Consider the following 19,437-nt stretch of genomic DNA (forward strand, 5'->3'; position numbering starts at 1 on the left):
GGGAAAACAGTAGTCGTGATGGCACACAGTAGTCATGATGGCACACAGTGACCGTGAGGCAAGAGCACAGTCTGCATGGCGAAAGAGCATTGGCGGTGATGATGAGGAGGTAGAGGCCATGAAAGGTGAGAGTCAATATGAGGACCTGTATGCAGTGGATGAGTACTGGCGGGGGTTTGGAGTCTTTTACCTGCCCTGGGGCTCTGATTACTATGATCAAGAAGTTCTGGAGATGCCACCATCACCAATTATTGTGGTTCTGCCTGAAAGGAGACACTCAATGTACATCACTCGGGGGACCAGAGAGTACGTGATCCCTCCAGAGTACCAAGAAGAAGCGGAGCCCACTGCAGAAGGTATGCAAGCCTCAGCTCCATCCCGTCCAGTAAGGCCAGATGCAAGCCAGCAACTATTACATTGTGCTCAGTTGTCAACTCAAAGGAGCTGTGGTGAATTCCTCAAAAGCATTGAGCAGTGGTATGCCGAGGGGATGAAGATGATTGAGGAGCTCTGGGAAGGATTTTGGGCTTTGACTTCACTACGGGAACCTGATGCAGATGTGCAGGTAGTTCCAGTGATGACTTCGTCTGGAAGTGGCTTGACTTTGCCTAAGAGAAGCCTGGAAGAAGATAGAGAAATTCCACGAGACACCTGAGCAGTGACCAAGGTGACCTCTGGGCAGTTGCAGTTACTCAATTTGCCCAGCAGGGTATTTTGAGGGGTTGAGTTCCGAGGAACCGCTATTTAAAGGCTGAAGATCAGTTGAGTCTCAGGAGACTAAGTTTAAGGTGCCTCACCTTTGTAATCCTTGGAAGGACTGTTGATACCTTCATGGCCAGAAGGCCTGTGTGTGATTTTTTCATAAAAGGAATCAAAGGGACTGTTCGAGATACCCTCGAGGCTGGTTGGGCCTGTAGTAGCTGTGGATGGCTCAAGTTGTTTGTTTTGCCCCCTTACTGGATTGGAGGACATTGCAGCTGCGAGAGGGTTGAACACCCTTTACTGAGGACTGTGCCCAATCCCATAAAAGGACGTTGCCCCCCCAAGGGACTGTGTGTTTGCCACATAGGAAGTTGAAGTTCTGTATGGTGAAAGGACTGAGACCCTGGTCCTAAGGAAAGTTGTTGGGGGGAGTTGTGACGGACACCCTGATGCCAGGTCAGGAACTTTGAGGACTGTGCCCTTGGACAGGAAGGGCTGCTACTGTGTTGGTCCATGGGCCTCTGTATGGACATGGACACTTTGTTCCAGGGTCCTTACCAAGAAGGACCGGTGCTGGTAAAGTTATGGACTGTTGTCAGTTGTTCCAGGGCCCTTAATTGAGAAGGGCCGGATGTCCAGTGAGGAGAAGATGTCTGAGTTCAGTCTGAATGTGTTAAAATGTTTGATTTTGTATTAACCTTTGCTTTTAGGTCCTGTATGGTCGAGGACGACCATAATTAAAGTATGGGGGGATGTAAGGGTGGTGAGGATGACAACTCACTCCTCTGATATTTCTGTTGGTTGAATGTATTTTACATGCATGTTAGTGCTATGTATTTAATGGTTATTTCCCTATGGGCTGCAGTGTTAACCGGATGCCACAAGATGTCACTGTCTTTCTTTTCACTCTGGTATAGAGTGTAGGTGAATTCTGCCCAGATACTGACATCAGGCACAAAGACAGTTTGAGGGTTAATTAGAAGTACAGTCCATAGTGGGATGGAGTTTTGTGGATTCTGAGAGAAGGGATGCATTTGAGTCAGTCTAGAAAAGTAAGAGAAAGAGGAAAGACAGATTGTTCCTGGTGTGGAACTACAAGGCTCATGAGGACAAGGATCTAGTTACAGAGGCAGCAGGACGACAGAGGCAAGTGGGGAAACTTGCAGAAAAGCTTAGAAGTCCAGTGAGAAAGGGGACCTTGGGATGAGATAGCGTCCTGCTGTGGGTACTGAAGCATACTGTCCAGCGAAAAAGGGACCTTGGGACAAGGCATCGCCCTGCTGTGGGTACTGAAACAGGGAGCACATCTATACAAGCGGCCCCTGGGACTCATATAAGCAAGGACACAGGGAATCAGGGCATAGCGACACACGTGGACTCGTATGACTACCCCTAAGAAAATGCAGGCGCTTAAGACCTCTCCTCACTACTGTGCCGTACCTGTTCCCAGAAACAAAGTGCAGACTGTAACTCTGAGAATGGAGCCTGAGTACTGTGTGGCAAGTGATAAAAAATGCATAACCTGTTACTCTAAGTTCACCTGTTTGACTGTTTATAACAGCTGGTTTAGCTTCTTGACTGAGAGGGTTAAACGGGACAGTTCTGGACCAAGTGCATTAACAGGGATTGTGGAGATCTCAGATCTCAAAGCATCGTTGCACATGCAGCCACACAGTACACTATTTCCTGTAGCGGGCCGGGGTGTCAAAGAAGCGATGCTCACCCATGACTTCCACCCTCAGCCCCGTTACACCAACAGTGGAAACCGCTAATAGGCAGGGTTCCGGGTGTCGCATCACCACCAATTAGACATTGATGACCTATACTAAGGATAGGCCATCAATGTTAAAGTCCCGGACAATTCCTTTCATTTTCTGGATCAGGTGTTGCGCTAAGGAAGCCATACACATTTTAGTTGATATTGGCAGTAAGGTGGACATACACCTTCAATATCTGTTACCTGACTGCTTGTTAATCCAGAACTACGCCTTTGGGCCTCTTCCCTCTTTATACACATGCAAGCTCAGTTTGGCCAAGCATGCATGTGTTTTCAAAAGGGAGAGGTGATTAAACTTCTGCCAGACATTTTTGGTTGTGGTCTATCTAAACTGACAATGGAAGGAGTAGGCATTGAAACTCAGCATGCCCATTCTTTCTTTCAACATCATCTGTCGGTAAAGGCCCGGTCACAGTAAGCGAGATCGCTAGCGAGATCGCTGCTGAGTCACAAGTTTTGTGACGCAACAGCAACCTCAGTAGCGATCTCGCTATGTTTGACACTTAGCAGCGACCAGGCCCTTGCTGTGAGATCGCTGGTTGTGTCGGAATGGTCTGGACATTTCTTTGATCGTTGAGGTCCCGCTGGGTAGCATGCATCGGTGTGTTTGACACCTTACCAACGACCTTGTTGACGACTCAGACGCAGAAACACATAGGCGTGCATCGTTATACAGATCGTTACGGGTCGCCGCATCGTTGCTGCGTCGTTGGGAAGATCTGACTGTTTGACATCTCATCAGCGACCACATAGCGACGCAGCAACAATCCCTGACAGGTGGTATCGTTGTCGGGATCGCTGTAGTGTCTCTTAGTTTGACGGGGCCTTAATAGACAAAAGACCCCTATACACAAAAGTTTTGTTGAGTTTAGCCCACTTTGCTCTGTGGCTCTGATATGTATGCCCACCACTAAAGTAGTTTAAAACAGCCATACAGGTTTGAATGTGTTGGGGGTGTAACAGTCATTCACAGAACAATTGTTCTTTTATTGACTCTGTGAGTCAAATATAGTTAACTGTTGGCAAGTATCAGATGAAAATTTTAAACACTGCTAATTGCTTTCCAGGTGATTAATTTCTGTTTTTATTAAATTTCACATGACTTACAGTACAGACCAAAAGTTTGGACACACCTCATTTAAAGATTTTTCTGTATTTTCTTCACTATGAAAATTGTACATTCACACTGAAGGCATCAAAACTGAATTAACACATGTGGAATTATATACTTAACAAAAAAGTGTGAAACAACTGAAAATATGTCTTATGTTCTAGGTTCTTCAAAGTAGCCACCTTTTGCTTTGATGACTGCTTTGCACACTCTTGGCATTTTCTTGATGAGCTTCAAGAGGTAGTCACCGGAAATGGTCTTCCAACAATCTTGAAGGAGTTCCCAGAGATGCTTAGCACTTGTTGGCCCTTTTGCCTTCACTCTGCAGTCCAGCTCACCCCAAACCATCTCGATTGGGTTCAGGTCTTGTGACTGTGGAGGCCAGGTCATCTGGCGTAGCACCCCATCACTCTCCTTCTTGGTCAAATAGCCCTTACACAGCCTGGAGGTGTGTTTGGGGTCATTGTCTACTCCTGTGTGTACACGATACACAGGAGTATGCCAAATTAAAGACAGAGATACTGGCACGCTCGGGAGTGACTATGTCTGTCAGAGCACAAAGGGTCCACCACTTGGCATATGCTGTCGACAAACCCCCCTCGCTCGCAGATATAGCAAGTCAAACATCTAGTCCAGAAATGGCTGCAGCCAGAGTCTTCCTCTCCTGCCCAGATGGTAGAACAAGTGGTGATGGACAGGTTCATCCATTCCCAACCCAGGCCGGTGCAGACCAGGGTTGCCCAGGGCGACCCTCGGAACGCAGACGACCTCATGGGCATGGTAGAGAGGTACCAAGTGGTCAAAAAATCCTTTGGGAAACCGGACATAGTCAACTCCCCGTACTGGAGTAGCCAAAGAAGGGCGGGCTCACCACGTAAGGGGTCTAGAGTCACAAATGGGGGTTGCCCCAATGCCTTTGAGGGCCCAGCAAAGACTGCTGTGAGGGATGTGGTATGTTGGCGGTGTCATAATCCTGGACACATAGCTGCCCGGTGTCATATGTCCCCTGAACCAATGGACTGCAGCCTAGGATAGCGTTGTTCCTATTATGCCTATCCAGCCTGTAGCGTGGATGGTCAAACTGGTGAGGGGCCGCAGGCGTATTCCGTGTCCATTAAAGGGGGGATTGTGCTTGGACTGTTGGACTCAGGGAGTCTGGTGACCCTAATCAGTGCCACCCTTCCCCACCAGCTGATCCCTGCCAAGACTGTGGGCGTTCACTGCATACATGGGTACGGCAAAGACTACCCTGTGGCCAGAGTGACAGTGGGAACAGACTGTTGTGCCCAATCCAACGAGGTCGGGGTGGTCAAGGACCTGATACATCCCGTCATATTGGGGCGCGATTTTCCTTTGTTCTGGGACTTGTGGGGGAAAGGAACCGAACTGAGTCACGACAAAATCCAGGTCCCTAAGGAAATACCCCCATCGACATCTGAAGGGGATGAGTTATTATTTTGTGTCCTTTCCAGTGACGAGGATGAGACTGTGACCAAGGAGGCCAACCTCCCTGAGTTAGAGGTGCCAGGAGAGAACGTTGGGTCTGCTCAAGTTTGGGACTTGACCTTGAAGGGGGCATGGGACAATGTTACTGTCTGTAATGAGGTCGCTCAAAAGCCGGGGGCAGATACCAGGTACCCATACTTCGCAGTTCAGGGGTAGTTATTGTATCGAGTGACCAAATCAAGGGGTGATGAGATAGTGGAGCAGCTGTTAGTTCCAGGGACATACCAACCGAGGGTATTAGATATGGCCCATTCATATGTTCTGGGAGGACACCTGGGTGTCGAGAAGACTCAGGAGAGGATATTGAGGAGGTTTTATTGGTGAGGGTGTTACCGGGAGATCCTGAACAATTGTAGGTCCTGCCCCACCTGCCAGATAACCGCCCCCTCTTCCCACTTCCGTAGTCCTTTAATCCCCCTACCTGTGATAGAAATCCCCTTTGAGAGGATTGCCATGGACCTAGTGGGGCCGTTAGTTAAATCGGCACGGGGCCACCCAGAAGCGGTACCATTGACAAACTCGTCGAGCATAGCCCGGGAACTTGTCCAGGACCGGACTACCGAAGGAGATACTTGCCAAGGAAACCTGGGAAGCTGAGGTTACGCCCCACCAGATCATCATAGAAAATGTCTCCCAGATGCAGGAGAGAATGGCAAAAGTGATGCCTATCGTGAAGGCACATCTCCTCCAGGCTCAAGAGGCCCAGGCACGGGTCTATAACCAATCAGCGAGGCTGCGGCAGTTCCAGCCTGGGTATCGCATTCTGGTGCTTATTCTCACCATCGAGAGCAAGTTCCTGGCCAAGTGGCAAGGCCCGTATGAGGTTGTGGAGAAACTCAGCGAAGTGGACTACAAAGTTCACCAGCCTGGCCAAAGAAAGTCGCACCAAGTGTACCATGTGAACTTGCTCAAGCCATGGCGAGATCGGGAAATGATGGGGGCTCCTTGTTTGGGAGCCAGTCCCAAAGCCAAAGTACAGGACGTCACGATAGCAGAGGCTCTATCGCCGGCACAGAAGCAACAATGTAGAGAGCTGCTGCGACGGAACCATGACCTGTTCTCGGAGTTGCCAGGGCATACGCAAGTGGTCGAGCATGATGTGCTGACGGAAGCGCATGTTAGGGTAAACTTTAAACCTTATAGGATTCCTGAAGCACACCGAGAGGTGATCTCAGCCGAGGTGAAGAGGATGCTGGATCTTGGGGTGATAGAGGAATCAAAAAGAGTCCCATCGTTCTCGTGCCTCAGCCCGACAGGGAGTGGAGATTTTGTAACAGTTTTCTCAACACCTGATGGGTGCTTCCAGTACACCCAAATGCCTTTTGGACTGCAGGGGGCCCCAGTCACCTTCCAGAGGGCCATTGATTGGATCCTCGGCCCATATGAGAAGTTTGCTGCAGCCTACCTTGATGACATTGTTGTCTTTAGCCCAGACTCGGCTAGTCATCTGCCAAAGGTACAGGCGATTCTGGATGCTCTGAAGATGGCAGTATTTACTATAAATCCGAAAAAATGTGCTATTGGAAAGGAGGAGGCCAAGTACTTAGGCTATGTCGTCGAAATTAAGCATAAGGTCAATAAAATCAAGGCAATTCAGAACTGACAGCAACCGCTCTCCAAGAAGCAGGTGAGAGCATTTCTTGGAATCGTGGGATATTACCGGTGGTTTTTCCAATATTTTCCCATGACTGCCGCACGACTGACGGACCTTCTTCACCAAATCAGCGATGGTGAAATGGTCAGTTGAAACTGAGGTGGCGTTCCAGCAGCTGAAGCTGGCACTTTGTAAGCAGCCAGTCCTGGTCGCACCAGATTTTACTATAGAATTTGTGCTCCAGACAGACGCATCAGAAGCTGGCCTAGGAGCTGTGCCGTCGCAGGAGATAAATGGGGAAGAGCATCCCATCCTGTATATGAGCCAGAAGCTCTCGTCCTGCGAGAAAATTATGCCATTGTGGAGAAAGAATGCTTAGCCATAAAATGGGCCGTAGACACACTAAGATACCTACTTGGCCCAATGTTTAAATTGGTGTCAGACCATGCCCTTTTGAGATGGTTGAGGGAAAAGAAGGGTAAAAATGCCCGGGTAACTAGATGGTCCTTAGGTCTCCAAGACTTAAATTTTCGCGTGGAGCATAGACCCAGGAAGTTACACGCTAATGCTGATGCCCTCTCCAGAATTCCCTGCTTGGCGTCTGAAGGTGCCCAAACTCCCGGCTTTGGGCAGAGGGGGGGAATATGTGACAGAGTCACTGGTGTTATACACGAGGGGAGGTATGTGTCACTCCGGCTGCTAGCCTGTGTGAATTGAAACCTATAAACTTTCTGCCAGCATGTTATATGCTGGGGTTTATGGTGCATAATATTGGATGTAGGAAGCTATGGAGGAAATATTCTGTGTATGGTGCCTATGAAACAACATACTGTGTGTGTATAGCTGTAGCGCCATCATACTGTCTTTAGGGTGTATGGGGCATAATACTGGGTATAAGGGGTTGTGGTTGCCATCATTCTGTGTATAGGAGGCTATGAGCCATCATACTGTGTACAGTGGGGTTATGGACCATTATACTGTGTAAAGGAGGGCTATGCGCCATTACAGTGTGTATAAGGGGCTATGGCCTATCATAATGTGTATGAGGGGGTATGAGCTATCATACTGTGTATGGGGGCTATGGGGCCATCAAACTGTGTATGCTGGGTTATGGGGTCATCATACAGTATATAGGAATCTATACTGTCATCATACTGTGTATGGGGTGGTATGGTCACCATCAAACTGTGTGCGTGGGCTGTGGAGCCATCATACTTTGGATGGAGGGCAGTAGGGACATTATGTATGAGGGCAGTGGAGGCCATCATACTCTGTATGGGTGGTTGTACAGTGGAGGCATAGTATAGCGATAGGGCAGTATAGAGAGGAGTTACAGTATAGATCAGGCGCAGTGTAAACAAGGGGCAGTGCAAAGAGGAGGCAGTATAAAAAGGGAGACATACTAATGATGGTGACAGACTAGAGGGGACAGCATGAAGGACAGTGTAGGGATAGGGACAGCATGCAGAGTAATAGTGGAGGGGTACAGCATGAAGTTGGGAATCTATGGTGATTATACAATAGTTTTTAAGGGTGGATGGTGTGGAGGTTATTGATCACAAGGGCGGATGGTATTGAGGCAATATTTTATACGAGATGCAGTATTTATGTACTGATGGTGGCTGTGGTGCTGTATTCATGTACTGATGGTGATTATGGTGATGTTTTTATGTACTGATAGTGATTTTAGTGATATATAAATGTACTGATGGTGGTTCTGGTGATGCCTTTATGTACTGATAGTGGTTCTGGTGCTATATTCTTGCACTGACGGTGGTTCTAGTGCTGTATTCATGTGCAGAAGGTGGTTCTGGTCCCATAGTCATTTACTGATGTTGGTTTTGCTGTTGTATCAGCACGGTGGCTCAGTGGTTAGCACTTCAGCCTTGCAGCGCTGGGGTCCTAAGTTCAAATCCCACCAAGGACAATGTCTACAAGGAGTTTGTATGTTCTCCCTGTGTTTGCGTGGGTTTCTTCCAGGTTCTCCAGTTTCCTCCCACATTCCAAAGACATACAGATAGGGAATGTAGATTGTGAGCCCCAATGGGGACAATGCCGATACTGTCTGTAAATTGTCTGAATTGTAAAGCGCTGCGGAATATGTTGGCGCTATATAAATAAAAAGATTATTATTATTATTATCGATAATGATTCTAGTGATGTTTTGTTTTGATCGTGGTTCTGCTGCTGTATTCATGTACTGACGACGATTGTGTTGCTGTATTGATTTATTAATGTTGGTTCTGGTGCCGTATTGATTTATTAATGATAATTTGGCTGTTTTATTCCTGTACTGATGGTGGTTCTGGTGCTGCAATCATGTGCTCAAGGTGGTTCTGGTGATGTATTCATGTATTGATGGTTGTTCTGATGCTGTATTTTTTGGCTGATGGTCGTTCTTGTGCTGTATTCCTGTACTGTTGTTGGCTTGGGTGCTGTATTCAAGTACTAATGGTGGTTCTGGTACTGTATTCATGTATTGATAGTAGTTCTGGTGATGTATTCATGTCCTGATTCTAGTTCTGTTGAAGTGTTCCTGTACTGATGATGGTTTTGGTGATTTATTTATGTAGTTATGATGGTGTTGATGCTGTTTTAAAGTACTGTTGGTGGTTCCAGTGTAATATTAGTTCATAGGATAATATTATTTGTTATAAGAGATCAGATGTTCACAGGTTCAAGTCCTCTACGACTAAATGGCACATACAGCGCCAGATATACGTGTGTTTTTCTACAACCAACATGTGGATTTTAATTGTTTGACATATATGGAGTCCAAGGGGTAACGTTTCTCTTTGCGGAGAGTGACAAGTCAAGCCTGATATGCCAAGGTGAGTCGACTTTTAAGCCGCAATGCTCTTGCTCTCTGAAGAAACAATTTGCATATTTCCCAGAGGAGCATTGAGGCTGAAAAGTCTCCACACTAGTGTTGAGCGAATTTGTTCCGTGAATGTACCGTGGATGATCATTTGAAGTGTCGGCCCTGTTCAGCGATGCAGCTCCTCTGTTTCTGCTGGCATGACTCCTCTGACGCAGTTGTTTGCTCGGCCGTTGGAGGCGGTCTCTCGCTCCTTGGATAGCGGGGTTCAGATCTTTTTGGTTGACAGGCAAAGTCGGGCACTGTGAAGTTACTCAGAAGCAGATCCCAGCTCTCCTCAGCGGCCGAAGTACTCGGGGACCTATGCGGTGAATCCGGCATTTGTTCACCGGCGTCCGCCTGTGCTGCCTCGTAGGTCTCTGCCTCTGACCTGTCAAGCTCGTTTCCTCAGCGCATCCCACTCGCATCTCTCTCTCTCTGCAGCTTGGCACCGAAATCACCTCAGGTTTGGCGAGATCGACCGTTATATTTAAAAATTCCTCACTGGACGTCACCTGACCGGGTCTCACGTTCAAATCTGTTCCCCCTTCAATATTCCTAAGGCATCTTGGTTCCTTTTGATTGCGGTCAACCAGCAGATGACAATAACGCTTTTTGACTTCTATTACACCTAAAGTAGTACAGCAGGGCACATCTCAGTTTGAAATTGTTTGGAGAATATCTCGTAGGCTTTATCGGCCTCATGCACACTAACAAATTTCTTTTGTCTGTTAGTAACGTGCCAGATCTTACCTTGTTATTTCAGGTGTGTGCTGAGATATTGCACAGGAAAAAACATATTTTTCTTTAGTTAATTGTGTGCTGCTACCACTGTATCTGACCAACATGAGTGGGAAAAAGAGAGGGCGTGGTGGAAGGGGGAATAGGCTTGGTGTTCAAGCACTAGTGAACCAACACAAAAAGGTCCTATCCAAAGGTAACTGACAACTTATGTTAGTGGACGGCCTACTACACTCCCTTCCTTTGGCAGCCGCACAGCGATACGCCTTGTTGATAAGGCCCAGAAAGAGCAGGTGCTCCAGTGGATGGCAAGCTCTGATTCCAGTGGCCTCTCCTCTTCTTCCTCCACCTCAACATCACACGCTGTACAGTCCACAAAGGTGGCACCCTAATTACCCATGCTTCTCCCCGCGTCACAACTGGCCAACTGACTGTAGCGAACCACAGATGGGCGAGTCTGTAGAGCTCTTCACCCATTCTACACCAGGGGAATCAGAAGTGCACTCCAAACAATCACAGAGTCAATGGGAGGAAAACATCTGCACTGATGCCCAAAATATTTTTAGCTTGGATTCGGGGCAGGACGAAGTAGGGTCTGAGCAGGTTCCTGACCCTCGTCACCAGACGTTAACCGCAGGGGATGGAGGTGATCCCGATGAGACTCAGATACCTGAGGCTCATGCAGACTGTAGTGTGCTGTTAGAGCAACAAGAGAAGAGGGGTCACTCTGAGGGCGAGGAATGGGATAACACATTGGATGATGACGAAGTTGAAGATCCTACTTGGTGTGAACCGAGAGTCAAGCAGCTGAGTAGCTCATCTGATGAGGTGGAGGAGGAAGACGAGGAGGTTACATTTCGCCCTACGGTGCAGACACAGAATGATGCAAGCACGAGGAGAACTGCATCCTTAGCCCCAACCGTGGCCAGCAGCGGTCAGGGGTCTGCAGCTCGCAGGGGCAGCAAGGGTTGCGTAGCATGGGCCTTTTTTGTCACTGCAAAGGATGAGCCAACTCACATTATCTGCAAACTTTGCGATAAAAAATTCAGTAGAGGGAAAAACTGCAATAATTTGACTACTACATGCATGAACTTTCACATGCTGAAACAACATTCTTTACACTGGGAATCTTACAGCGCTGAAATGCGGACCAGTGCACCTCAACAACCATCAGGTGCCCCATCAAATGCTTCCGCTGCTTCTTCCTCCTCCTCTGTTACCTCCTCCCATCACAGAAACTCTGGTTCTTTACCCGCTCCAGTCAGGCTGAGTGACAGCCCGTCAGCTGTAACGGAAGCAGACACGCCTGCTGTGTTTGTTTCACTGAGCACACCACATGTTTCTCAATCGACCGTAACATCTGCACGTTACTTACGTTTCATCAGTTTTTCCGGTTCACCATACTCTGCCCTCTCTCAGCACCTTAGCCAGCCCTCGGTCCCGTGGTTGTGATCACGTAAAAGATTGTTTCATCCTATGCATGACAAAGCTAAAAGGTTGAACTCCACTATCTCCAATCTGTTGGCCACGGAAATGCTGGCTTTCTGCCTGGTAGATACAGACGGTTTCTGAAAACTGATGGCCGTCGCAGTCCTTCAGTACCAGTTGCCCAGTCACCATTGCTTCTCTAAGAAAGCTGTGCCTGCACTACACCAGCATGTCACAGACAACATCATCTATTCCTTGTCTAAATCTACGTGTGCCAGGATGCATTTAACCACAGACACCTGGTCGAGTAAGCATGGCCAAGAGCTTTACATCTCGCTGACTGGGCACTTCCAGGCGGGGAAGGGACTGCTCCACAAATCTTGGAATCCCCAAGACTTGCAGAAGAAACCTCTGTATTTCCCACTTCCTCCACTGCTTCAGCGTCCTCCACCTGCGCACTCAACCTCTACCTTAACGAGACACGTGTTCTAAGGGTGCAGAGCAAATACACACCACTTCCATACTGCACAGTCAGGGCTCACCGTAATCAGGCAGTCTTGAAATTAATATGCCTTGGAGATCGCAGTGTGGCCAACTCTCCAGGCTCAGTTTGAGCAATGGCTGTCTCCGTTGAACCTAGAGTCAGAGAAGGCCATGTATGATAACGATGCGAACCTGTTAGCAGCCCTAGGCCGAGGTAAGCTTGCACACGTGCCTTGCATGGCTCACATCCTTAACCTGGTGGTACAGCGATTTCTCTGCCACTATCCTGGCCTGGATGAGCTGCTTCACAAAGTACGGAAGCTGTGTGCTCACTTCCGCTGTTCGCACCCCTCATGTCATCGACTTGCATTGATACAGAGGTGTTTGTCCATGCCAGTTAACAGGTTGATCTGCGATGTGCAGACACGGTGTAATTCCACTCTGCACATGTTGCAGCGACTGTGCCAGCAGCAACGAGCTCTGACGCAGTATGTTATGATGTATAGCTTGGGGCAACGCAGTACGGACTTGGGGCATATCACGTTTGCGGAGTGGGAACAGATTAAGGACCTCTGCACCCTTCTGTACGATTTTGAAATGGCTACTAAACTGGTTAGCGCTGATGATGACATCATCAGTATCAATATTCCGGTCATATACATGCTGGAGCAAACTTTGAATAACCTGCGGCAGGAGGTAGTGGCCCCAGAAAAAGAGGAGGATGCGGAAGGGATACCAATGTCTCAAATTTCTAGACTGTCGTCACACAGGCGGATGCCAAGTGACGGTGGATTACAGTGATCGAGGGGGTTTGGTGATACCAGACAAACTGTTAGTGAAGGTGCAAGAGTCGAGGAATTAATGGAGGAGGAAGAGGTGATGGGAGAGCAGCTGTCAGAGGTTGAAGAGGATAATCATCCCCTCTCGTTTGAATGTGATTTGCAGGAGGGGACAGAGGAAACAAGCATCAGTGTTACGCAGCCCACAATACAGCCGGCTTTGGACCTCCCGGAAGAGTCTGACATATTAGTGCCTTCTTGATGCACTATCTGCAACATGATCCCCGTATAGTTAGGATTCAAAATAATGCTGACTACTGGGTTGCCACTCTGTTAGATCCATGTTATAAGAGTCAGTTTTGCCAGATGCTTTCCGCCCTGGAAAGAGACCCGCTTATGCTGGAGTATCGAAACAAGCTTTTAAGCAACCTTAATAGAGGTTTTCCCCAAGATAACAGTGAGGCACACAATGTGCATCGCAGCTGTAGTCTTTCAACTTCCAGCACATCAGTTCGTCTACGCCAAAACATTAGCAGCAGAGTAAGTGGCAGAAGCAATTTCTAGGAGTCCTTTCACACATTTTTTGCACCAGCTCGTGCACCAGCACAACAGAGTACAAGTCTGACATGTGTTGAACGACTGGAGGAGATGGTGGAGGAGTATCTAGAGCTTAATATGAATACCATCAGGGAGGATTTTGACCCTTTTACATTTTGGTCTTCAAAAATAGATGAATAGCCTGAGCTCGCCTCTCACGCCTTGGAGGTTTTATGCCCAGCAGCCAGCATTCTCCCTCAACGTGTCTTCAGCGCTGCTAGTAGTGTCTTGACATTTAAGCGACCCCGGCTGTCCCCTGAAAGTGTAGACCACCTAACTTTCATCAAGATGAACAAGTCATGGACTAATTGCAGACTGTACAGAGTTGAGTGTGCTGTATTGATCTCTTGAAATTGCAGTCTGTGATATGGCTTCTGTGCCTGCTCTTGCTGCTGCTGCTGCAGGTTTTAGGCCCTAATTTTGGGAAATGGGGAGAATTCTGATTGTGCCTCCATCCATTGGGTTGGCTGTAGGTTGGGTTTGGGTCTGCATTAAACTACTTGTAGTCTGATGACATTGATGCCACTTCGATGGTGTTAATCCCTCATTTAGGGCAATGTGAACACTCCTGGTTAGGTCTCCATCTCCTGGGTTGTCTGTACTGGAAGAGGTGTGGGCCTTATTTACACTATTTCTACAGTAGTGAAATTGATGCCAGTTTGCTGGCGTCTGCCGCTAATTTTTTTAAATGTGGGGAATCCTGGTTGGGTCTACATCTATTGGGTTGACTGTAGTGGAACCTTCCTGTTCTGCAGTCTAAGTTGTGTAAGGTTGCATACCAGTCCTTGCTGCACTCCTGACACAGACTCTGCCTGCTGCACTCTGATACAGACTCTGCCTGCTGCACCATCTAGTCTGTCCTACTGGGTCCAGCTGCTTCACGTCCATTGGTCTGTCCTGGAGTGGCGCCTGGTGTTCATCGGAGCCAAGTCTAACCTCACCATCAGAGGCTCTAGTGAACAGTTCGGTGCTCGCTTAGTCACACCCCTCCAGGCTCTCCAGGGTGCGTGGCACAGTGGTTCCTCAAACCACGTCCGTGACAGGGCGCCCTCGCACGCAGGGTCCTCTCTCCTGTTGTACCAGTCAGTGACCCCTTTAGACATGTAAAGCACAACTGAATAAATGTCGCTGTCACAGTAATAATAATTATAGTACTTGTACTCTGGGTCATTTGATGACACTTCCCTGGTGTCTACTCCTAATTTGATGTGTTTTGGTAGCTTTCGGTCCCGTTTCTAGGTGTCGTATATGCATTTTTTTAGTCCCCCCCATTGACTCCTATGGGATTCGGAAATGTTCGATGAACATTCGGAGAATAAATTCGGTGAATATCAATTTGTTCGGCGAACTTTTCCAAACCGAACATTGAAATGTTCGCTCATGCCTACTCCTCACCTTGGCATGTCAGGTTTGACTTGTCACTCTCCACAAGGAGAAAAGTTACTCCTTGGATCCCGGTCAGACACCTTTCACACAGCCAAACCAGATATAACACTTTGCACTGAAAATTGAGATCCTGGTTTGGGCTTTTAGCCTAAGTCATATGACAAGTCATATTGACTTTTAGGATTGCTACTTCATATAGGAGTTCTAGTCCTCTGCCTCTCTAAAGAGACAATTTGCACATATATGGAATAAAATTTTAAGATCTTACCTATTTTTTTGGATGTGCCGATCAACTTTATTTTTCTTGGACATATTTTTTGGCAGTCAACAGCATTTGAAATGGCAACCATCACATATAAAAGACAGATTTCATCATTCCTCGCACTGAGTTTTGGTCTGAATGCGATCCGTCAAAACATGGGATCGCACTTGGACCAATGTTATTTAATGAGGCCGTGTCACATTTTTTCTCAAACCGAGTGGTCTGAGGAAAAAAATCGCAGCATGCACGATTTTCCCCTGATAATCAGTTGATACCTGCCTATCACTTACCATCACCTATCCTGTATTATGTACTTCATAGCAGCGGACACACCATTGGTGCAAACAATACAGCCGCACAAGAGCGTAGGAGTAAAGGGGGCCCACTTCCACCTCCAAAGCAGGTGGAATTGTGCATTATGATGAGCTATTGGAGCTACTGGACTTTAAAGGGCCCATGTACAGCTATTGTATACAGAGGTGTTACCTGACAGAGTAGTCCTGTCTATGATGATAATGAGGCTGCTGAAAAATCTTCGGTATAAACTGGATGCGTGCATCTTTCAAACAGACCAAGTGGACTGTCTGAAAATCTCAAGATTTTTTATTTTTTATTTTGATAGTAGTATGAAAAATAATTTAAAAAATATCAAACATTTAAAAAACATACATGTAAAAAAGCACTCCCATCAAAATTTGTATCCTCATAATATGTTGCAATCATCATATATCTATATTATATTGCACTGTGTACTTACAATTGTTCATTTTCTACCCAGGTAATTCTTCTTTTCCATTAGGTCTATGACATTATGTGATTAAAAGCTGACTAGCTGAATCCTTCTAAGCTCTATGTAGAAACAGGAGGTCAATTTTTCCTTGTGTGACTCATAAGTCACTGCAAAAGTCCCTGGCAGGGGGGATGGAGGAGTTGATGAGGGGAATAATAAATTCAGCGACATGAGACTTCCATTTTCTATATAGAGCAAAGAAAAGAGAAGAATTAGATTAGCTGGTTAGGAAGGCAAAATGAGCAATTGTAAGTACACAGTGCTGCATAATATGATGACTGCAATATATGAAGAGGATAAAAACTTTGATGGGAGTGCTTATTCAACATAAAAACAAGAATTTCTTATGACACATTTTCTTTAACATCGTGATTACAGATTGGAACAGATTGGAGAACTGTTTACTGATCCAATAGAAAGGGTGAATATTTAAACCTCAGTGATATATTAGTTATTTCCCAACTTCATCAGAGAAATGCAATCACATATTGATGCCGCAATTTGCTTCTTGCCTGTTGAGAAACCTTACTGCCCCAACGAACACCTTGACACACCTGATCCCCATGGATATCCCTACTGGTGGTCAGGGATACCCACATTGAGCTTGCACTCACAGATTTGTGAATATCTTCTATGTAGGTCACTGTAAACATTTTTAAATACCTTTAATAACTCAACCATGTTCTTTATACCCACCTAAAGAGGGAGAAGATGCTGATGGCGCTGACCAGTGCTAGCAAAGAGGCAGCATACCCACATGTGTACATTATCTTCACTGTGTAGAAATGGCCCTTCTGAAATAAAAAATTACTGACTAACTTAAACACATTTAAATGTATAGAAAATAGCAGTTCACAATTTTTGATGGGTCTGAAGAAAAAAGCATAGGACAACAATAAAGCTATCACAGCGTGGGGCAGAAATCCTTTATGATGCATGTGTGCTGCTGACAGAAGTGCAGGTAATAAATATTATGTAAGAGAATGAAAAGTCCTAATATTCTGAACAGCCATGTTAAGCCTAGCAGCCATCTTGTTCAGAAGTTTGAGCTAAGTTTTAGAACTAATGAGAAACCTCTACATGAGTTATCTACAAGGATGTGAAGAAGACGTTGTGAGTCCCGGTAGCAAGGAGGCTTTAAAAGGTGGAGGGAGACGCCTGGCAAGAGTAAGGAGAGAGGCTAGAAATGCAGCCACACCTCTTTTGGTTTACTCAAGCCGGCAAAAAGGTCTTCCAGACAGAGAGGTGTGAGTATCTAACTTGTGCTTAAATTGGACTTGCTAATACCAAAACAGAGAAAACGCGTAGTCCTCCAGTATGGAGTGATTTCCTGCAAGACAGCATGTTAATGTGATCACCCAGGGAGGGGCAGTGTTAAGAGAGAGAGTAGAAAAGATGGATGAAATTCTAAGGCAATCAGAGATAGTACAGAGGGTGGACACAGAAAAAATAAAGTTTGTTACTTATAATTAGATGTCCAAACTTTCAAAACCTCAGCCTCAACACGTTTCCCCGTTAGAGGTTCATCTGGAGGCCATAGTCCAAATTAAGTGGAGGTACAGATGATATATGAAGACCCATGATAGTATACCTGGGCAAAGCAACCCCTGCTGCTTTGTGCTGAAAGAGTTTACTAGTAGTGTTGAGCGAGCATGCTCGACACTGCTCGGTACTCGCCCGAGCATCTCACTACTCGGGATGTTCGGCGAGCACCGAGCATTTTCGGGTTACTCGGGCAGGAGCTCAGGTCTCTGCCCTGCATGTTTGGCGCTCTTTACAGAGCCAATGAACATGCAGGGATTGCCAGCCAGTCACTGTAATGCCGCAGCCATGTTGGTTGTGGCCATTACAGTGATTGGCTGGCCGCTCAGCGTCACCTCGAGTATTTAAAACCGGGCGCCGCCATCTTGGACACAGTCGCTCCGGATCAGACAGTGTAGGGAGAGTGCTGCTGAGCTAGGAAGAGATTTATACTGCGAAATAGGTAGTGTAGGGTCTCTAAAGCCTGCAAAATCAAACAAACAGTCCTTCTGAGGACTATCCATCCCAGATATCAGGCAGGCTGTATGCTGTATAGGAGACGCAGTGGTTATACCAACAAACACTGCATTACAGTCCTGTGTGCTGCTGCTGCTCAAATTGCTAGACTTAGCCCCAGGTCTCAGGGGCCAGGAAAAATCCATTTTTTTTTCATCTAAATCCTCTTTTTGTTTTTTTTTCCTCAGTCAGACTGTACAAATACCCGTCTTATTAACCTTTTGGTATCCCCCCCCCCCCCAAAAAAAAAAATTGAGTGTGTCTGTGAGTGTTCAGACACAAATATATCTGTTTAAGAGTCTGGTTTCGGCCAGATAACTAGAACTGTGGTTTTGCACTTCCACGGTTCAAATCTGGGTGTTATCCACCTTTTTGCCTTTTTTCCATAAAAAAAAACAGTTTGAGTGTCTCGATGACTGTTCAGACACAAATATATATATTTTAAAAAGTCTGGTATACGCCAGGAAATTAGAACTGTGGTTTTCCTCTTCCACGGTTCAAATCTGGGTGTAATCCACCTTTTTGCCTTTTTACATAAAAAAAACAGTTTGAGTGTCTCGCTGACTGTTCAGACACAAATATATCTGTTTAAAAGATTCTGGTGTAGGCCAGAGAACTAGAACTGTGGTTTTCCTCTTCCACGGTTCTAATCTTCTTTTTATTACCCTTTTGCCATTGATAGTGCGAGTGTAAGCTATTTTACTTCATTTACAATGGGTAAGGCGCGTGGCAAGGGACGTGGAACTGGACGTTCTGGTGATGGTGCGTGCAGAGGATGGGGCCATGGTCAAGGTGAAAATGTGCCACAACCAACAGCCACATCTTCTCGCTCCCAGTTCTTGAACGAATTACTAGGGAAGCACACAACAACACCACTATTGCGAACTGATCAGTGTGAACAGGTTATTAATTGGATAGCAGATAATACTTCCAGTCACCTGGGCACCACCAACTCCGGTCTGTCTTCCACACGGTCAAGTCTTAGTAGCCGTGAGTCTCGACCGCATACTTCTCCTCTCTCTGATGCTCCTTCCTCCCACCATGCCGAGTGTCGTCAGACAGCAACTGATCCCACACTTGGAGACTCTGAAGAGCTGTTCACTGGTCCATTTCCATATTTGGGCCCCTTGCCTGCTCCGCTTGAAGTGGTGGAAGAGGAGATCCCATGTAGCCAAATATTTGAACAGCCACGGCCACAGGAAGGCGACGCTGGCAATTTGTCACAAGAGGTGGACGATGACGAGGCACAATTGCCACAAAGTGAGGAGGAGGACCGTGGTGCGGAAGTGGAAGAAGAGGAGGTGGTGGATGATCTAGTAACTGACCCAACATGGCCGGAGGACACGCAGAGCGAGGCCAGCAGCACACAGGGGGAGGGAAGCAGAGT

General features: G+C 46.8%; 1 protein-coding gene and 1 long non-coding RNA gene across 2 annotated transcripts in view; one reads left to right on the forward strand and one right to left on the reverse strand.

Annotated features, from left to right (window-relative positions):
• The window catches only part of LOC141270982 (vasoactive intestinal polypeptide receptor 1-like), an 859,326-nt gene that overhangs the window by 806,121 nt on the left and 33,768 nt on the right, over nt 1-19,437 (reverse strand). The window contains exon 5 of the mRNA XM_073681081.1: nt 16,710-16,807. Within this exon, the coding sequence (XP_073537182.1) occupies nt 16,710-16,807 (98 nt within the window). The remainder of the gene's footprint in view (nt 1-16,709; nt 16,808-19,437) is intronic.
• Nucleotides 1-19,437, forward strand: part of LOC141270984 (uncharacterized) — a 194,669-nt gene that overhangs the window by 19,301 nt on the left and 155,931 nt on the right. The gene's annotated exons all lie outside the window — the stretch shown is intronic.

Source organism: Phyllobates terribilis, unplaced genomic scaffold (genome assembly GCF_046119375.1).
Source record: "Phyllobates terribilis strain yellow unplaced genomic scaffold, ASM4611937v1 Scaffold_5__5_contigs__length_657084704, whole genome shotgun sequence".
In the NCBI taxonomy this organism is placed as follows: domain Eukaryota; kingdom Metazoa; phylum Chordata; class Amphibia; order Anura; family Dendrobatidae; genus Phyllobates; species Phyllobates terribilis.